The sequence below is a fragment of the Eretmochelys imbricata genome, chromosome 1, assembly GCF_965152235.1.
Source record: "Eretmochelys imbricata isolate rEreImb1 chromosome 1, rEreImb1.hap1, whole genome shotgun sequence".
Lineage (NCBI taxonomy): Eukaryota > Metazoa > Chordata > Testudines > Cheloniidae > Eretmochelys > Eretmochelys imbricata.
Window position 1 is genome coordinate 309,295,425 of NC_135572.1, and position 16,164 is coordinate 309,311,588.

The 16,164-nt window shown below is 39.8% G+C and overlaps 1 protein-coding gene across 1 annotated transcript in view; it reads right to left on the bottom strand.

The window, feature by feature from the left end:
• The window catches only part of DOCK4 (dedicator of cytokinesis 4), a 412,253-nt gene that overhangs the window by 48,186 nt on the left and 347,903 nt on the right, over nt 1-16,164 (bottom strand). Inside the window, exons 31-35 of the mRNA XM_077807794.1 lie at nt 12,748-12,896; nt 11,063-11,148; nt 2,981-3,007; nt 2,717-2,812; nt 1,594-1,654 (exon numbers count right to left, since the gene is read on the bottom strand). Coding sequence (XP_077663920.1) covers nt 1,594-1,654; nt 2,717-2,812; nt 2,981-3,007; nt 11,063-11,148; nt 12,748-12,896 — 419 coding nt within the window. The remainder of the gene's footprint in view (nt 1-1,593; nt 1,655-2,716; nt 2,813-2,980; nt 3,008-11,062; nt 11,149-12,747; nt 12,897-16,164) is intronic.

Sequence of the window (16,164 nt, forward strand, 5' to 3'; positions counted from 1 at the left end):
GACCTAGGTTCAGTGTAGGACCCTGAAAGCTCAATTTCCATGCCATTTCCACCCTCCTGCTTTTGCAAGTCAGGTTTCTTTTCAACAGTGCCGATAAAAATGAAGTGCCATTGCCTCCTGCTGACTGACAGTAATTAAAGTCAGTGTATTTCCTCAGTTTCACCTTGCGCAGAACATCTTCTGAAAGCACGAGAGGCTCATCCATCATAGTGTTTTAAAATCTGTGTACTTTCTGCATAATGAAGGTTCACCTTTCATACTCTAAAATTAGTTAATTCTTGGAGTATGTTAGAGATACATAGTTTTGCCTACTGATTGTTAGGCTTAAATTGTCCCAGTGGAAGGAATCACAAAATATTTCTTAGCCTGATTTCACTACAGTTTGTGAAATCCCATTCAAGGATGCGGTTAGAGTATTCCACGTTTGCTTTGCTCTATTTTTGTGTGTTCTTTTTATACAAATTATGGGTCATTTCTTGCAGTAAAAATTGACTTTAGAACGCAAATAACCAAATGTTTTTACTTCCTTTTAAACCATGCCGGGTAACCTGATAGTAAGCAAGTTGTCCCATAATCAAGTTACGTATACTGTTACTATTTAGAAAGTATTGTGCTCATATAGAAGAAATCCTTTATCCTTCAAAAACTTCTCCAGCAATAACTAATAATTAGATTTGTCTTTATGCCCTATAATTCTCAGTTACCACTTAAAACAGCACAGTTGTATGGTTCCATAACAAAACTTTCTGAAACTTTCTGAAGTTCACAGAAGTTCAAAGCCTGTCAATGAATCTTGGCCTAGGATCAAAACATACCTCACTAATAGGTTATTATAATTAACAAAAAATAATATTAATAGGGATTCACAATTTGCACAGTACATTCTTGGAGTATTGGATGGTGGGAAAGTGTATCTCAAATCTAAAATGAGATGAAGGTCCATGAGAAGTGACAACAGCAGGCCCAGAGGAACATTTTCTAGTTCTGTTGAGAGGGGAATAGGTATATCAACTCCTCAAAAATATTTTTCATATATAAAAGAGTAGCTGAGGTCTGTTGCTGGGAAAATGAGAGGACAGAGGTAGGAATACAGGTGAGCTTTGTTGTGTATTTTTAAACAAGCCACAGAAATTAATCAGGTTTGCAGGAATATACAAATTTTTGGTTTGAATTTTCTATGAAAGTTACTTTCTAGTAAGATTTATTAAACTCCTATGAGCTGATACGAGGGGGATTCTCACGATGAACACTGAGAGAAAAGCACAAGAAAACTGTATCAACTTCATTCTGAAATATCCTGAACTTTATCCTATTCTACCAGGCTCTAACTATTGTATCATATCAGCAACTTGTAGTCAGACCATCAAATGATATTATTCTGAACCATAACAGTATGTATTTAAATACCATCCATATTTGATGGTATAAATGTACTTTGTGCATTCACTGGCATTAATTACACCTGATGTTTGGAGTGCACTGTGCATTGAGAAGTAGGTTAGTAAAAATATACTTCTCATACAATGTATAGGTTTTTACTATGTAAGGTTAATTGCTTGAGTATAAAAGAGAGATAAAGATTATTATACAAACCAACAGGCTAACAGTGCAGCCAATCTTTTTACCATCCACTTCTCCCATTTTCATGCAGTCCCTAAAAATAAAATGTAACAAAAGTCAGAACACCTGCACTATGGGACAATACAGTTTTTCCCCTCTGAACAAGGAACACATTTCATAAAACAGAATTAAGTAGAAGCAAACTAATTAAAACAATACAGCCTCAGGGCATTCTGCACTGCCAGAAAGCAGATCCAGATGCGTTTGACCTCATGTCTCCTTTTTCTTGCTTGCACGGGCTGTATATTCCACCTCTAGATCAAAAGTTAAGATAAAGCTATGTAGGGCCACTAATGACAACACATGAAGGAAAACAGTGTAAGCATGACAGCCTTGCATTAAAATGATGGAAATTACCCCCCCACAGTTACTAAGGAAAAATAAAACTGCCAGTGAATGCAGTGCTTTGAAAGGTGCTGGACTGACAATCCAGGAGATTGAAGTTCTATTTATCCACAGAAGAGATGTAGCACTGACACTTCTCTAGAAGTTAAGAGTACAGTCTCCATGACAACTAAATCCTTCAGCTTTTCTCTTAAACCGTAAATAAGGATGACAACCATGATAGATTTTGATGTGTGGACCTTTGCCTTAGGGTCTGGAAACAAAATATCAGCCCTGGAGGTTAAGACACTGGGCTGGGACTCAAGAGATCTGGATTCAATGACTGGTTCTGTCACAGACTTCCTGGGTGATCTTGGGCAAGTCATCCTTTGTGCCTCTGTTCCCCATCAATAAAAATGAGGGTAATGATACTTCCTTTCTCCCTCCTTTGTCTGTGCTGTCTATATAGATTTGAACTCTTCAGCCAGGAATGGTCTCTTGTTATATGTACCGGTAGTGTCTACCACAATGGACCTAATTTTGGATGGTACCTCTAGGCACTACTAAAATAATATTAATAATTTCACTTAGGCTGTGAAACAGCTGTTAGATGATGACTTCTGGCCACTCCCAACCCAGAGGCAGATTTGAACCTGTAACCTAGTGGTGAAAGTCTCCATGTTCCAGTTATCAAAACCCTGCAGGATAATTTTGTTGTCAGAACTTTGAATGCTTCCATATTCTCAATATAAATTATGTGACAATTGCTCACCTGTAGTCCAGTAACCTTTCCATTAGTCGCGTTACAGTGGCAATTAATGAAACACCACTTTCTCTCCACGTTTCCCGCTCAATTTTCTTCAGTAGGCTGGAAAGAAGAAACCCAAAGCAATTTCAACATTTATTTTTATCTGTCGCCATGGCAACCACTTTACTTTCAACAGTATCTTAAATGCCTTGGCAATGTCTGCAATATTCACAGATTTAATTTTGGACTCTTCTCACAAGCAGCACAATTTAAAAACAAATATCTTACCTAGGATAGGGACCAAAGAGTGGAATTCTAATCCAGGAAGCATTGACAAAGCAAATGGATTTCTAAGTTAGCCATGTCAAAATCAAAATGCATACAAATATCATCAGATTTATAAAACGTATAAACATTTTAAAACCTTGATACATCCCCAGATTTATAATAGTTTTTGGTTTTCTTACATTTCATTACATGCTGACTGCGTGGGTTACATGCTAACATTTCAGAAAACAGAAAGAAATTGAAGACTAGAGCTGAGTGAATAACTGCTTTTCCAGTTTGGTAGCTAAACCAAAATATATGCAAAATAATTGATTTGTTTCCAGTAGAAACTGAAATTTTTTAGGTTTTCTCAATTAAATGAAAAAATGAAAACATTGAGTTCGAGTCCATTCAAAATGACATTTTCTAAATGAAATGTCAATTATAAATGAACTATTGAAATCGTTCATTTAGAAAATCTCAAAACAAACTTGACTTTTTCCAAATTTTTCCTCTTATTTTTTATTCAGTCAAAACTATTCACCAAATTCAACCTGAATTCACAAATAGTTTCAGTCTCTCCAAAACTGCATTTTCTGGCAAATGTACTACTTGACTGAAAAATTTTGCTCCACTCTATTGAAGACTGTTACCTAGAAAAGAACATCCAGCATCTCTAAATTCCCTTTCAATGGGACCTCCAACTTGTTAACATAGATTTTTCCTCACTCACTCTACAATAGTTCTGCACCCACGCAGTTTAACTGTAGTGTGATTGTTATAGGAAAAGCCTTTTACTGAGAGGTGGTTTTTAAAAATATTCTCTTTTAACTTAATATTTGCCCACTCAATACATACCATTTATGCACTGATAGTTTCATTCCTTTAAATATTAAATAACCAAAGGATTTTGTGTGGTAAATGTACCGTATCTAATTCTCCTCTCCCTTATACTAGGGTAAATTAGGATTACACACTGAAGTGAACAGATTTCCTGGGTTAAAAGTAATATTGTACGGGAACTGGCAGTGACACTTATAATGAAGGTGCCCTAATATTTTCCTTTATAAACCCTTGGTTTTGGTTGCTTATAACGCTGCCAAATTTCAACCATTTGGAATCAAATTTTCCACATTTCCTCTCTGCCTGAAGCTAAGATTTTTAAAACTTTCAGCAAAAATTGTTCAGCCATTTCAGAGACCGAAGTTTGGGTAAAATAGGAGGTTTTGTCAATGCGAAAACATTTTCCCAAACCATTTATCTGAAGAGCTCTAGTGTCTCTGTGCTTTGGTACACAGATTTAAAATTTGGCATGATAGTGGATCCTGTCCCCATGAAACTCGATGAATATTTGGTTGAGTTAGGAGCCTCAAAAAACTGCCATTTGCACATGCTCAGTAGGTAAAATCTCAGAACATTTCTACCTGCAGTGGGAAGGCAGCGAGCTCCACTCACCTTCAACTACACTGAGCATACTCAGCCCCACAGAACTCTTATATACCAACTTCACTGATCATGCTCTCAGCGCTCATTGAACTCCTATATACACAGTGCTCCCTATCCTTTGACATAGGGGAAGGTATACAGGGCTGGGAGTTAGGAGGAGACCTACTGCTGTCTGGTGCCAATTCTGTGCACTTAACAGCCCATATCATTGAGCAAGGCCTCACACTTCTATCTTCGGGTATGTATTCACTATCCACCGGATTTGGTGGGCAGCAATCGATCCAATGGGGATAGTCTAGACGCGATAAATCGACCCCCGAGCGCTGTCCCGTTGACTCCTATACTTCAGCACCACGAGAGGCGCAGGAAGAGTTGACTGGGGAGTGGCAGCAGTCGACTCACCGTGGCGAAGACACCACGGTAAGTCAATCCAAGTATGTCGACTTCACCTACGTTATTCACGTAGCTGAAGTTGTGTAACTTAGATCGATTCTGTCCGCCCCCCCCCAGTGTAGACCAGGGCTTAGGAACAGGTATCATTCTCCCAATTTCAACAAGGGAAACCTTAGAATTCTAATTTGGCAAATCCATGTCTTTTTCACTAGCCACACTGCTTTTCAGAATGAATGCACGGACAAACTTAATTCTGGCATTTCCTAACTTTTGAATACTTACCTTTGCACCATAACATTCTTTTAACACCAGTTTTTGTATATAAGAAACAAGAGGAGAATCAAGACTATTGTATAGCCAGAAGACAATACTGACTACATTTCTCTCTTCACATTGCTTTTCAACCTTACTTTAAATGAGGGTATTTCAAATTAAATTTAAAAACAAGAATATTTAGTATGCTTCTAAAAATGGCAGAAGTCTAACCTTTCTAAAAAAGGATGAGTCTATTGTATATCTGACTTACGTAAGTTCTATTTATATGTATAAATGTACACTATACAGTTTCTACTTGAGAATGTATGAATATATTAAATATCTTTATTTAAACAACAAATTGCCTTTTCAATTTGACAACTTCCTGTCTTCTCCTTTGCATCATTCTACTTTCACAGATAATGCACAAAGAAAACATTCATAACAAAAGAGCCACTCAAACACATCCCCAGGCTTCTCACGGCAAGATCAAGATAAAATTTGAGAAAGATGACTGGCATTTCAGTTAAGCTTCTGTTCTCTCCTGCATGTTGTATCAGAAACTCTGAACACACTTTATTTTAATACCTCTTCTCTGTGATCTCTTTATCACTGCTTTCCAGCCCCTCCCCATTTTTGTACGACCCGGAGAATGCCTGCTTTCATCATTCAGTTCTTGTTAGACACTGGACTTTATGCACAGCACAGGTGAAGAGTGTTGTGAAATATTGTGCAAATATGATGAATAGGACAGGCAGTGCAGTGGAACCTGACTCCGCATTCCTGAGAGCACTTCTGCCCGGCCTCACTACACTTTCTCATAGCTGGAGTAACTCTAAAAAGGGGAGTATGATACTCGATACCTCAGCACCATCCTCACCACTTTTTTTTACTCTGTGCTCTTAGAAACAAAAGAGTGGGTGCTAAAATGAGTTAGATCTGCAGAGTGCGGAAGAACACGCACAGTCCTGAATCTTGGTATTAGCCAGACTTGTACAAAACCACTTTGCCATATTAAGTTCTTACTGATGAAAGAACTGATATTTCCCCACCTGATTTGGGCACTGAAGATTAGTTGTCAGGAGTGAGCTCCTTCAGCTGAATTTGAGGATTAGCTAGCCCCGCTTCCAGGCAGATTAATGAGGTCAGGTGGGTTGTGGTAGGATGGACTGATTGACTGGCCTACCTGATTGGCTGAGGGGAGCCAGCAGCAGGCCATTTAAGCTCAGCAGCAGGGTTGCTGGCTGTTCAATGTGTATGCCCACAGTCACCATCACTTCTGTGCCTCCCTTGGTTCTAATCTTGCTCCTCTCCTGAATATAAGAACAGCCATACTGGGTCAGACCAATGGCTACCTAGCCCAGTATCCTGTCCTCTGACAATGGCCAGTGCCAGGTGCTTCAGAGGGAATTAACAGAACAGGGCAATTATTGAGTGATTCCCATCTCCTGTCATCCAGTCCCAGTTTCTGGCAATCAGAGGCTTGGGGACACACAGCATGGGATAGTGTTCCTTACAATCTTGGTTTATAGCCATTGATGGATCTATAATCCATGAACTTACCTAATTCTTTTTTGAACCAAGTTATATTTGGCTTTCACAACATCCCCGGGCAATGAGTTCCACAGGTTGACTGAGCGTTGTCTGAAGAAATACTTCCTTATGTTTGTTTTAAATCTGCTTCCTATCTATTTGATTGGGTGACACCTGGTTCTTGTGTTATGTGAAGGAGTAAATAACACTTCCCTATTCACTTTCTCCACGCTATTCATGATTTTATAGACCTCTATCATTTCTCCCCTTAGTCATCTCTTTTTCAAGATGAAATGTCCCAGTCTTTTTAATCTATCCTCAAATGCAAGCTGTTCCACACCCCTAATTATTTTTGTTGCCCTTCTCTGTACTTTTTTCAATTGTAATGTACCTGCTCCGATCCACTTCAGCCCCACTTTCCTGCTTGCTCCTGCCTATGGCTCTGACACTTGGCTTGACTCCTGATTCCTGACTCTGTCCCTTGGTTCTGGTTCCTGGCTCCTGACTCCAGCCACTAGGCCTGACCACTCATGCCCTGGTCGTGACAGACGTCAATCCTGCTTCAAGCTTACACTACTCAGGCGTCTCCCTCTAAATTTACTGGTTGAGCATGTGAGGCATTACTATCTGACAAGTCTCTCTGTAACGCAGTAACTTTTGAATGATGCAACAACTCAATTCCAGAATTGTAGGGTCTGTTGTAGGCATCAGTAGGCAAACCTATTGATTTTGGTGAGATTCAGAAAACCAGAAGAGGGAAATGGGGACAGATGGAGCTCCTGGTATCTGCTTAGCAGACCCAGCAACTTCAACCACTCAGTAATTGTGTATAGATCAAAGTATTGGTTGATGGTAGGCATTAACATCTTCCAGTATAGCAACACCCCATCTCAGCTCTACCCATCCTCCTAATATAGTTTAAAATGTTGACATCCTGAATCACCAAGACAGAAAGAAAAGAAATAAGATTGGTGGGGCATGGGGAAATGAGAGGCAGGGGAAATGGGGTGCACACACAGAACTCCTGGCATGGGGAGAAAATAGGGGACTTGGTATGGGAGGGAGAGGGAATGGGGGAACACAGTGAGACAAGGGGGAGAACACAGAGTTCCTGACATGGGAGGAGTGGAAACATGGAGGCACACAAAGCCTTTGGCACTTGGGGAGGGAAACGGGGAATGAAGGAATAGGGCAGTATACAATGTCACTGGCAGGAGGGAATGGGAGACACTGATATGGAGCCCTGGTATGGAGGGGATGGGGAGCTGCAGGGCGTCCCTGAAATAGAAGGGGGTGGGAAGGTGGCACACAAGGACCTTGTGGGAGAACGGGGAGACACATGGAGTGCCTGACACGTACAATAAGCTGGCCCTCTAGTATGTGTGGCCCTCTAGTTTAATACCGCTGGAGCACATCTGTTGCGGTTTGCAATGCATATCATATAAAAATGAATGGCTTGCCCAGTAAGTTCAGAAGGTTGCAATAATTTTCTATACGTTATTTAGCATGAGAGGCTTTTGGAAAGGAAGGGCCTGTGTAAAAGTCATACATTACTTAAAAACTAAAAGTAAGCTTCTGATCTGAGCAACTGTGCAGCACAACACAAAGATTTTGTTCTAATTGTCAGCCTTTTTGTAAAACAAACATGTATTTTCACGTTAGTCAGCTAGAACCCTCAATTGTTTTTAATTTCAGATTAACAATTTAAAGGGAGATCAGGGGTTCTTTTTCTGTCTGGATTATATTAGGGAGCAAATACAGCAACTGGCCCTTAATTACAACAAAACATCTACAGCTCCCGCTCTTTAGTACCATTCATTAATGACTAAGCCCTACAATCCGTGACTTCCAGAGACCTCCATGACATTCTCTGACCTGGGGTTGGAGCTATCAGCAGGCAGCCCTCAGACACTGCTGGCGGAGGGTCCCCAGCAGCTCCTATCTGCTGGGCAGCAGGGGGACCCTGGAGCTCCCAGCCCCTGTGGGTGGGGTCCCCTGGAGCTCCCACAGGTGTGGGAGGGGCTCCCCGCAGCTGCCCAGCCATGGCGGGCAGTGAGGGAACCCCACAGTGGCTCAGCCATGATGGGCAGAAAGAAGACTCTGCAGTGACTCAGCCACTGGGGCGGGGGAGGTGGGGGAGGAGGGCAAGGTGACCCCAGAGTCCCCAGCCACTGTGGGTGCTGGACCCTCCTCCCTCCCCATTTCGTCAGGGATATTTTTAGTTAAAATCATGGATAGGTCATGGGCTTTCATGAATTTTTGTATATCCCTGACAAAATCTGAGCCTTAGTAACGATATGTTGGTGATTGTGAGACAGCCCTCCGGTTACTTCTAAATCTCCCTGGATGATGCCTGCCAAAAGATAAATAGCAACAATGCTTCTCCCTTTGCATTTTATAGGATATTTCATTATAAACATCAAAATCCCAAGCATACAACATTTTAAAGATGTCCAATGACATCTATAATTTGGCTATAAAAGCAAGATGTGTCTTCAGTGGAAAAGCGCTTATGGATTGCTCAGAAAAATTAAGTTAACCTGGGAACATGGAGATAGCATGAATCAGAAAATAGTATATCTCCAGAGAGAGAGAGAGAGAGAGAACAGGACAAATACCCAAATACTGTTTAAATTGATATGCTGTGTCCAGAAAATGCATGAAGATTATCTGTGTCCCCATGACTTCATACATCTACAAATTAGGGGGCAATCTGAAGACTCATATTTGATCATGTAAAATGAATGCACTTCCATTTCCCAAAACAAAGCTATGACTACTTGAAAACTGTGCTAGTGCTTTCCACTTCCTTGAACTAATGTGCCCATCATTTTATTATCACCTCAGTCTAATCACATGGGCACGATTTTTAAATCAAGGAGGCATGTGATAAAATCCTCCAATAATAGCTGCTTAAATTGATGATGGAAGAAAATCTCAGACACCTTGACACTAAATCTGATCCTTGAAATAATGACTTCAAAGCTTTTAACATTTTCAGGATTCCTTTTCTTCAAGTCACCTGTTACAGTAGTGTCTTCCATTTTAGATCCATATGCACCTAAACCCCTCCAGTCAGGGAAAGTAGTATGAGACTTCTTATGAATTAAATTACACATAATCATTCTTAAGTAACTGCGTTTAGAAAATGCTTTACCATTCTTCCACTACCTTTTAAAATCTATCTCAATTTCAACACTCAGCTTTTTCAAGAATTATATTTCAGATACCAATATATTTTCTGACATCATTAGAAGTCACTTCAATCAGTGAATGACACGCTTCTGCACTGGAGTAAATGCAGGCTTTATTACTTCATAAAAGAACTTCTCCTTTAATGCTGTTGTCTTAAACATTACACTGTTACTAAAATTTCTGAAAACTTTCTTAGCTTTTATTATTTTTACTTGATCTATCTTAATGTTTAAAGAACGATTACTACACAAATTATCTTTTACTATACTCTTCAGCTGTAATTTCACCTCAAACTTCCCTTTCCTTCTCTGTATGTTATGGGCAGAAGCATTTATTTTGGTATTATGGGTTTTTTTCCCCACAATGGAATTATAGGAGTATTATGTGCTTGGCATATGTACCAACAAAAAGACATAAATGCAATTGTTTTTAATTCTAGAGCAATAAAGCTAAAATATCACTTTTCCCTTCCATTTAAAAAGGAAGAAACCTAATTAAAAAAAAACTGTATGTGTAATAGCACTGGGAAATACACATGTAAAATGGAATCCAGTGGAGGAACAATATATATTGTACTAAAGTGACTATAAATAGGTCTCCCACATGGTTGAAGTTGAAATGGGTGTGTGTGTGTGGGAGGGGAAACAGTTCATGTTTTTGTGTCTGTGATGGTCACCAATTTCAGTCACCAGGAATAACACATGGGCAGTCCTAGGAGTTCCATTATAAAGGAAGCATTTGTCCTCTTTCACCATTAGATTCTGATGTTATGAACCAATTATTAAAACATATGCAATGTCTAAAAATCATTTGTAAATAGAATTATTACATGAGATTAATCTTATCAGTCATTCTGTAATCCATCAGGAAATCAACAAGTGAAACATTATTTGAACAATAGCAAATTTTGGTTAGTTATGAGAATGATTTAACAAAACAGCTATTTATTAAGCTCATGTTTTACAAATGTGATGTAAAAAATTTATGTTCTAACTGCATCCCACCCACCTACTAAACATCTTTGGCTTTTCTGGTTTTAAAATTAGTATGAGTGATAATAGAGAACAGTTTATGGTATAACATAGACACAACTAGTCATCAAAGATACAATAAGATACATTATTTTATTTAGGCAACTAGCCTTTATTTCATAGGTTTCAAAAACGACAAAAACATTCCGAGATCACAGCTCTTTCTGCAGTTTTTGTCCACAATGATATTTAGCAGCTAATCCATCAAATGGAACTCAATGAATGAATTAAAAGCAAATTTATTACTCACATGCTGTTGAAGAGCTCTCGGTACGTTTCGTCACCTTTGCCTTCTGACATCAAGCTATCCAATTTGTCAATCAGTTTTGCCTCCACCTGGAACATATTCACATAAAAGGCTTCTTTGTACTTAAATTAGGTTTGAGCAAATTGAAAAAAAAATGATTTTTTTCTGTAAGAGGTTTTGTTAAATGGATTCCTTAGTATTATCGTTAAGAAATGTAAATTTCAGGATAGGTCACTTCATCTTCTGTCATCCCGGAGGATTTTTTGGGACTAATTTAAATGAAGCAATGTGATTCAACCTACAGGCTGAGCAGCATTTGCGGCTGCTAAGGCAGCTATCTATTTATAGAGTCAAACAAAAAAGCATGCAGCCCAACGAGACTGCCTGAATTCTTACTGAAGGGCTGCAAGAGCAAGTCATTATTTGGACCTTAATATAAAACCAACTCTCTCCGATTCCCACATCCCATTCTTTAAATCCAGCGATTAACAGTTTGGGGCTTATAGTTACTCCTGCTGACACTGAAAACCTACCCTGACTCCAATGTAATGTATATAGCAGATGCACTGAAATTCCGAGTCATCTGTCAAGAAGAGTTGGAGAATAAAGGTTTTATAGCTGAAAATCATTGCATAAAATATTTGTAACTATATTGATCATTGAGAAAATGTAGACAAGGTTGTTTTGTTTATTAATACATCAAAAGAGAATAACCTCCCCTCCAGCAATAGAGATACTTAGTGACTGAAAAACTAGAGGAGAAACTAGTCTATTATTGAAGTTGCTCTATTAAATCATGAATCATAATTACAGTGTACCTTTAAGCCAATGATCAATACAGAGTGAATCAGAAAGTCAGTGCTTTGCTTATGCAGAATCTGTTTTTCAACTAGTCTTCATCATCATTTTTACAATTATTTTAACAATGTGTTTAAAAAATGTGAGGGGAACAAAACACTTACATCACATGCATCTCCATTCGCATAGTTTGTTTTGTGTTTCCAAATACTCTAACTGCTCCTACAGCTCCCACTCCAATCCTTATCATTGCCTGAAATTATTTCAAATACTTCTGCTTTGCTTCATTTGAAACAGCACGAAGGAGAACACAGTGAAGTGGTTTGAGGCAGCTGGAAAGAACTGAGTGGGAGCCAAAAGAGCAGATGGCATATTTAGCAGTTCCTTACTTGATGCCTAAGCTAGTACTTGAGAGGCAAGAATAGTTGGATACTTGCAGAACTTGGTTTCTTGTAAAAGTCAGTCTTTTGATGGCTGGGTGAACAGATATCAGACATTATGTCAGTAAGCCATCACGGTATCATTCTTGAGTTTCTTCTTCATTATCTTTTTTTTTTCCAATATATACTACTAAAGTGGAAAAATAAAACAACCCCATTGAAGTCAAAGGAGTTTTGGCATTGACTTCAATGGGCTAGAATATCCTATCCCCATCTTAAATTAGCTACATAAAAATATTGAACAGAAAAACCCATGGAGAGCTTAGAGAGCCAAAGGGTCTTCAAGAGCCATTAGCCTATAATTCTACCATCTTCCCTCAAATGAAGGTTGTCATTTCTCCATCCTGCTCCATCACAGATTCTGCTAACAAGTTAATAGTTCAGTGCCAAGGCTGCCTGAGAAAAATTTGAATGTCAATCTTCCCTGCTAAACAGCTTCACACACGGTACCTGTTTGAAGTTGCCACTGCGCCTTTGTTCCCAATCCATCATGTCATGGAAAATGGGAATCATTACATTCCGTAGGTCAGGCTGCGGTATCAGTGTCACTTCTAGGAAGGGGCCAATGAGAGCTGGGATGAAGTGAAGTTTATGTTCCCCTAAAATTAAAAGGAAGCTGAATGTGAATTGGGTTCACTCTTCGTGAGTTACCAAAATGAAACAATACTGTATGAAGAATTATGAAATGGCATTCTAAATGTTTGCAGTTTGGTTGGCGGATAGCACACCTGGCATGTGCTATTTCTCAAACAAACAGCAGGAAAAGGAAGAGGAAAAGCCACAGAAAAGAGCCGAAGAGAGGATCAGCCTGATGCATCACATTTTACAATGGAGTTCTGAGCTCATGAATGATGTTGGGTTGTTCACTCCCAATGCCATTTTTTTGGAAGGGGAAGAGGAAGAAGTAAAGGGTTCAATGGACATTGCTTTATTTAAGACTACTTTAAGAACATCTTTTGCAAAAAGGTTTTTCCCTTTTGCAGGTAGAAATTGCTCCTGCATTTTTGTCCCTCCAAATACGGTTTACTACTTGAGAGCATATTCACATTAGGTGGAGGCACAAGTACTCAGATTTGCAGCCACCCTTCATTTTGTGGCACAGAAATGGGAGTATAAATTTTGCCTGCAAAAAATGGATGCTTGGACTGTTTTCCTCAAAATGTTTCCCTTTAGAAAAAAAGCTGACACCTCTGCCATTAACTTACTATATTCTACTTGGATGTTGTAGAGGTCTCCCAATAGTAGGTAAATTTATATACCCCATGGTATATGTTGCACAAGGAGGTGAGGTTAAATTAGGAGATTTACCTGTAGCTTTGAATTATTTAGCTTCTGTCACTTGCAGGATTATTATACTGTCTGTTTTGAGAGTTCTGGTCTATCACAATTGCCAGACATGCAAAGAGGTTGAGAAGGGGGAAAAAGCAGCCAACAATTGTAGTGAAAGAAAAGACAACACATTTTGTAGAGGGCAAGGTTTTCAAAAGCACCTGTGTCATTTAGGAGCACAGGTCACAATGTAAATTGAAATTGCTTGTAATATATTTTCATTCCTTTCAATGGGACTTGTGCTCCTAGGTCACGTCGCTACTTATGAATATCAATTCCATAGTTAACTATCAAACTCAAGAGCAAAACCCCTTTAGAATATGGTGCTTTATCAAATGTCGATATACAATTGAAGTAAACACCTTATGCACCGCCAGCACCTGGTTCACCATTGTGTTTCTCCAATTTACACCAGTGGAACTCCATTGACTTTAGCTAGAGTTACACAGATGGGAAACCAAGCCTCTAATGTTTAAAATTCTACAATAAACTTGCAGAAATATTTATTAAATCATTCTTTGGTTGCATCAGGTTTGTTAATTACTTGGATTAGGAAATTAACATGAATTATTGTTGCTTTTATATTAACTGTAAGGTGCATAAATGCCGTGGCTCTAGGAACTTTGTACACTTTTAAAAAACTACATCCATTTCTCCAGGCCTTAGAAAACTCAAGCCCATGCATCCAGAACAAACCCACTTGTACAGGTATAATTAAATCAAATAAGCTTCCACAGCAGGTGTGTCCTTCAGCAGAGCAGTCCTCCAGTCTGTGATACAGCAAGATTCCTTGTACGCTCCTCCTCAATGAATACTGCTTGTGAGTCACCTTGTTGGTGGGCACTAGTTGGACATTTGTTGTTCTCTTGAGACAAAAAGTGATCCCCATAACAAGAAAGATGCTCTTTACACCAAATTGTCTAATTCCCTTGTTGAGAGTGTGATCCTTTGGTGAATTCACCAATTCCAGAGACCGGCAGCTTCTATTCAGAGAGGAAAGACCTTGCTCTTCCCTGTTTGTTAATATAATAAAATATTGTCATGTTGTCTGGCATGATCTGACTATGAAAGTTCTAAATAAACAGCAGGAACTGTTTGTAACAGGATACCTGGACCCACCAAGAATCCACTCTGTCAAGGTGGGCTTCTCAACATAGCAAGTAGATATCTGTAATCAATCTTTTTGTGGGCGGAGTACAGACAAATGGCAGTTCTAAGATGACCTTTTTATTTGGTGGAGCAATCTCCTCCATGCTCTGGAGGATATCCAGTAGCTTATGAGGGGTGTCCTGTAATTTCTCCAGGTGGTTCTGGAATGTGTCTGCAATTCTCCTTAGGAGGTCCCAGCATTGCCTACAGTCATCAGGTGGTGATGGTGAAGCAGGTGTGACCACTTTATCTGGTGAAGACAATGACAAACTTGCAGGGGCTGTGGCTCAGCCTGCTGAGATTCTTCCTCAGAGCATACCTGCATGGGTTGAAGTTCTTTCTCAGGTGGGAATCATAGAATCATAGAATATCAGGGTTGGAAGGGACCTCAGGAGGTCATCTAGTCCAACCCCCTGCTCAAAGTAGGGCCAATCCCCAACTAAACCGTACCAGCCAGGGCTTTGTCAAGCCTGACCTTAAAAACCTCAAAGGAAGGAGATTCCACCACCTCCCTAGGTAACGCATTCCAGTGTTTCACCACCCTCCTAGTGAAAAAGTTTTTCTGAATATCCAACCTAAACCTCCCCCACTGCAACTTGAGACCATTACTCCTCGTTCTGTCATCTACTACCTCTCAGAACAGTCTAGATCCATCCTCTTTGGAACCCCCTTTCAGATAGTTGAAAGCAGCTATCAAATCCCCCCTCATTCTTCTCTTCCACAGACTAAACAATCCCAGTTCCCTCAGCCTCTCCTCATAAGTCATGTGTTCCAGTCCCCTAATCATTTTTGTTGCCGTCCGCTGGACGCTTTCCAATTTTTCCACATCCTTCTTGTAGTGTGGGGCCCAAAACTGGACACAGTACTCCAGATGAGGCCTCACCAATGTCGAATAGAGGGAAACAATCACGTCCCTCGATCTGCTGGCAATGCCCCTATGTATACATCCCAAAATGCCATTGGCCTTCTTGGCAACAAAGACTCACTACTGACTCATATCCAGCTTCTCGTCCACTGTAACCCCTAGGTCCTTTTCTGCAGAAGTGCTGCCGAGTCATCCAGTCCCTAATCTGTAGCGGTGCATGGGATTCTTCCATCCTAAGTGCAGGACTCTGCACTTGTCCTTGTTGAACCTCATCAGATGTCTTTTGGCCCAATCCTCTAATTTGTCTAGGTCCCTCTGTATCCTAGTCCTACCCTCCAGCTTATCTACCACTCCTCCCAGTTTAGTGTCATCTGCAAACTTGCTGAGGGTGCAATCCACACCATCCTCCAGATCATTTATGAAGATATTGAACAAAACCGGCCCCAGGACTGACCCTTGGGCACTCCGCTTGATACTGGCTGCCAACCAGACATGGAGCCATTGATCACTACCAGTTGAGCCTG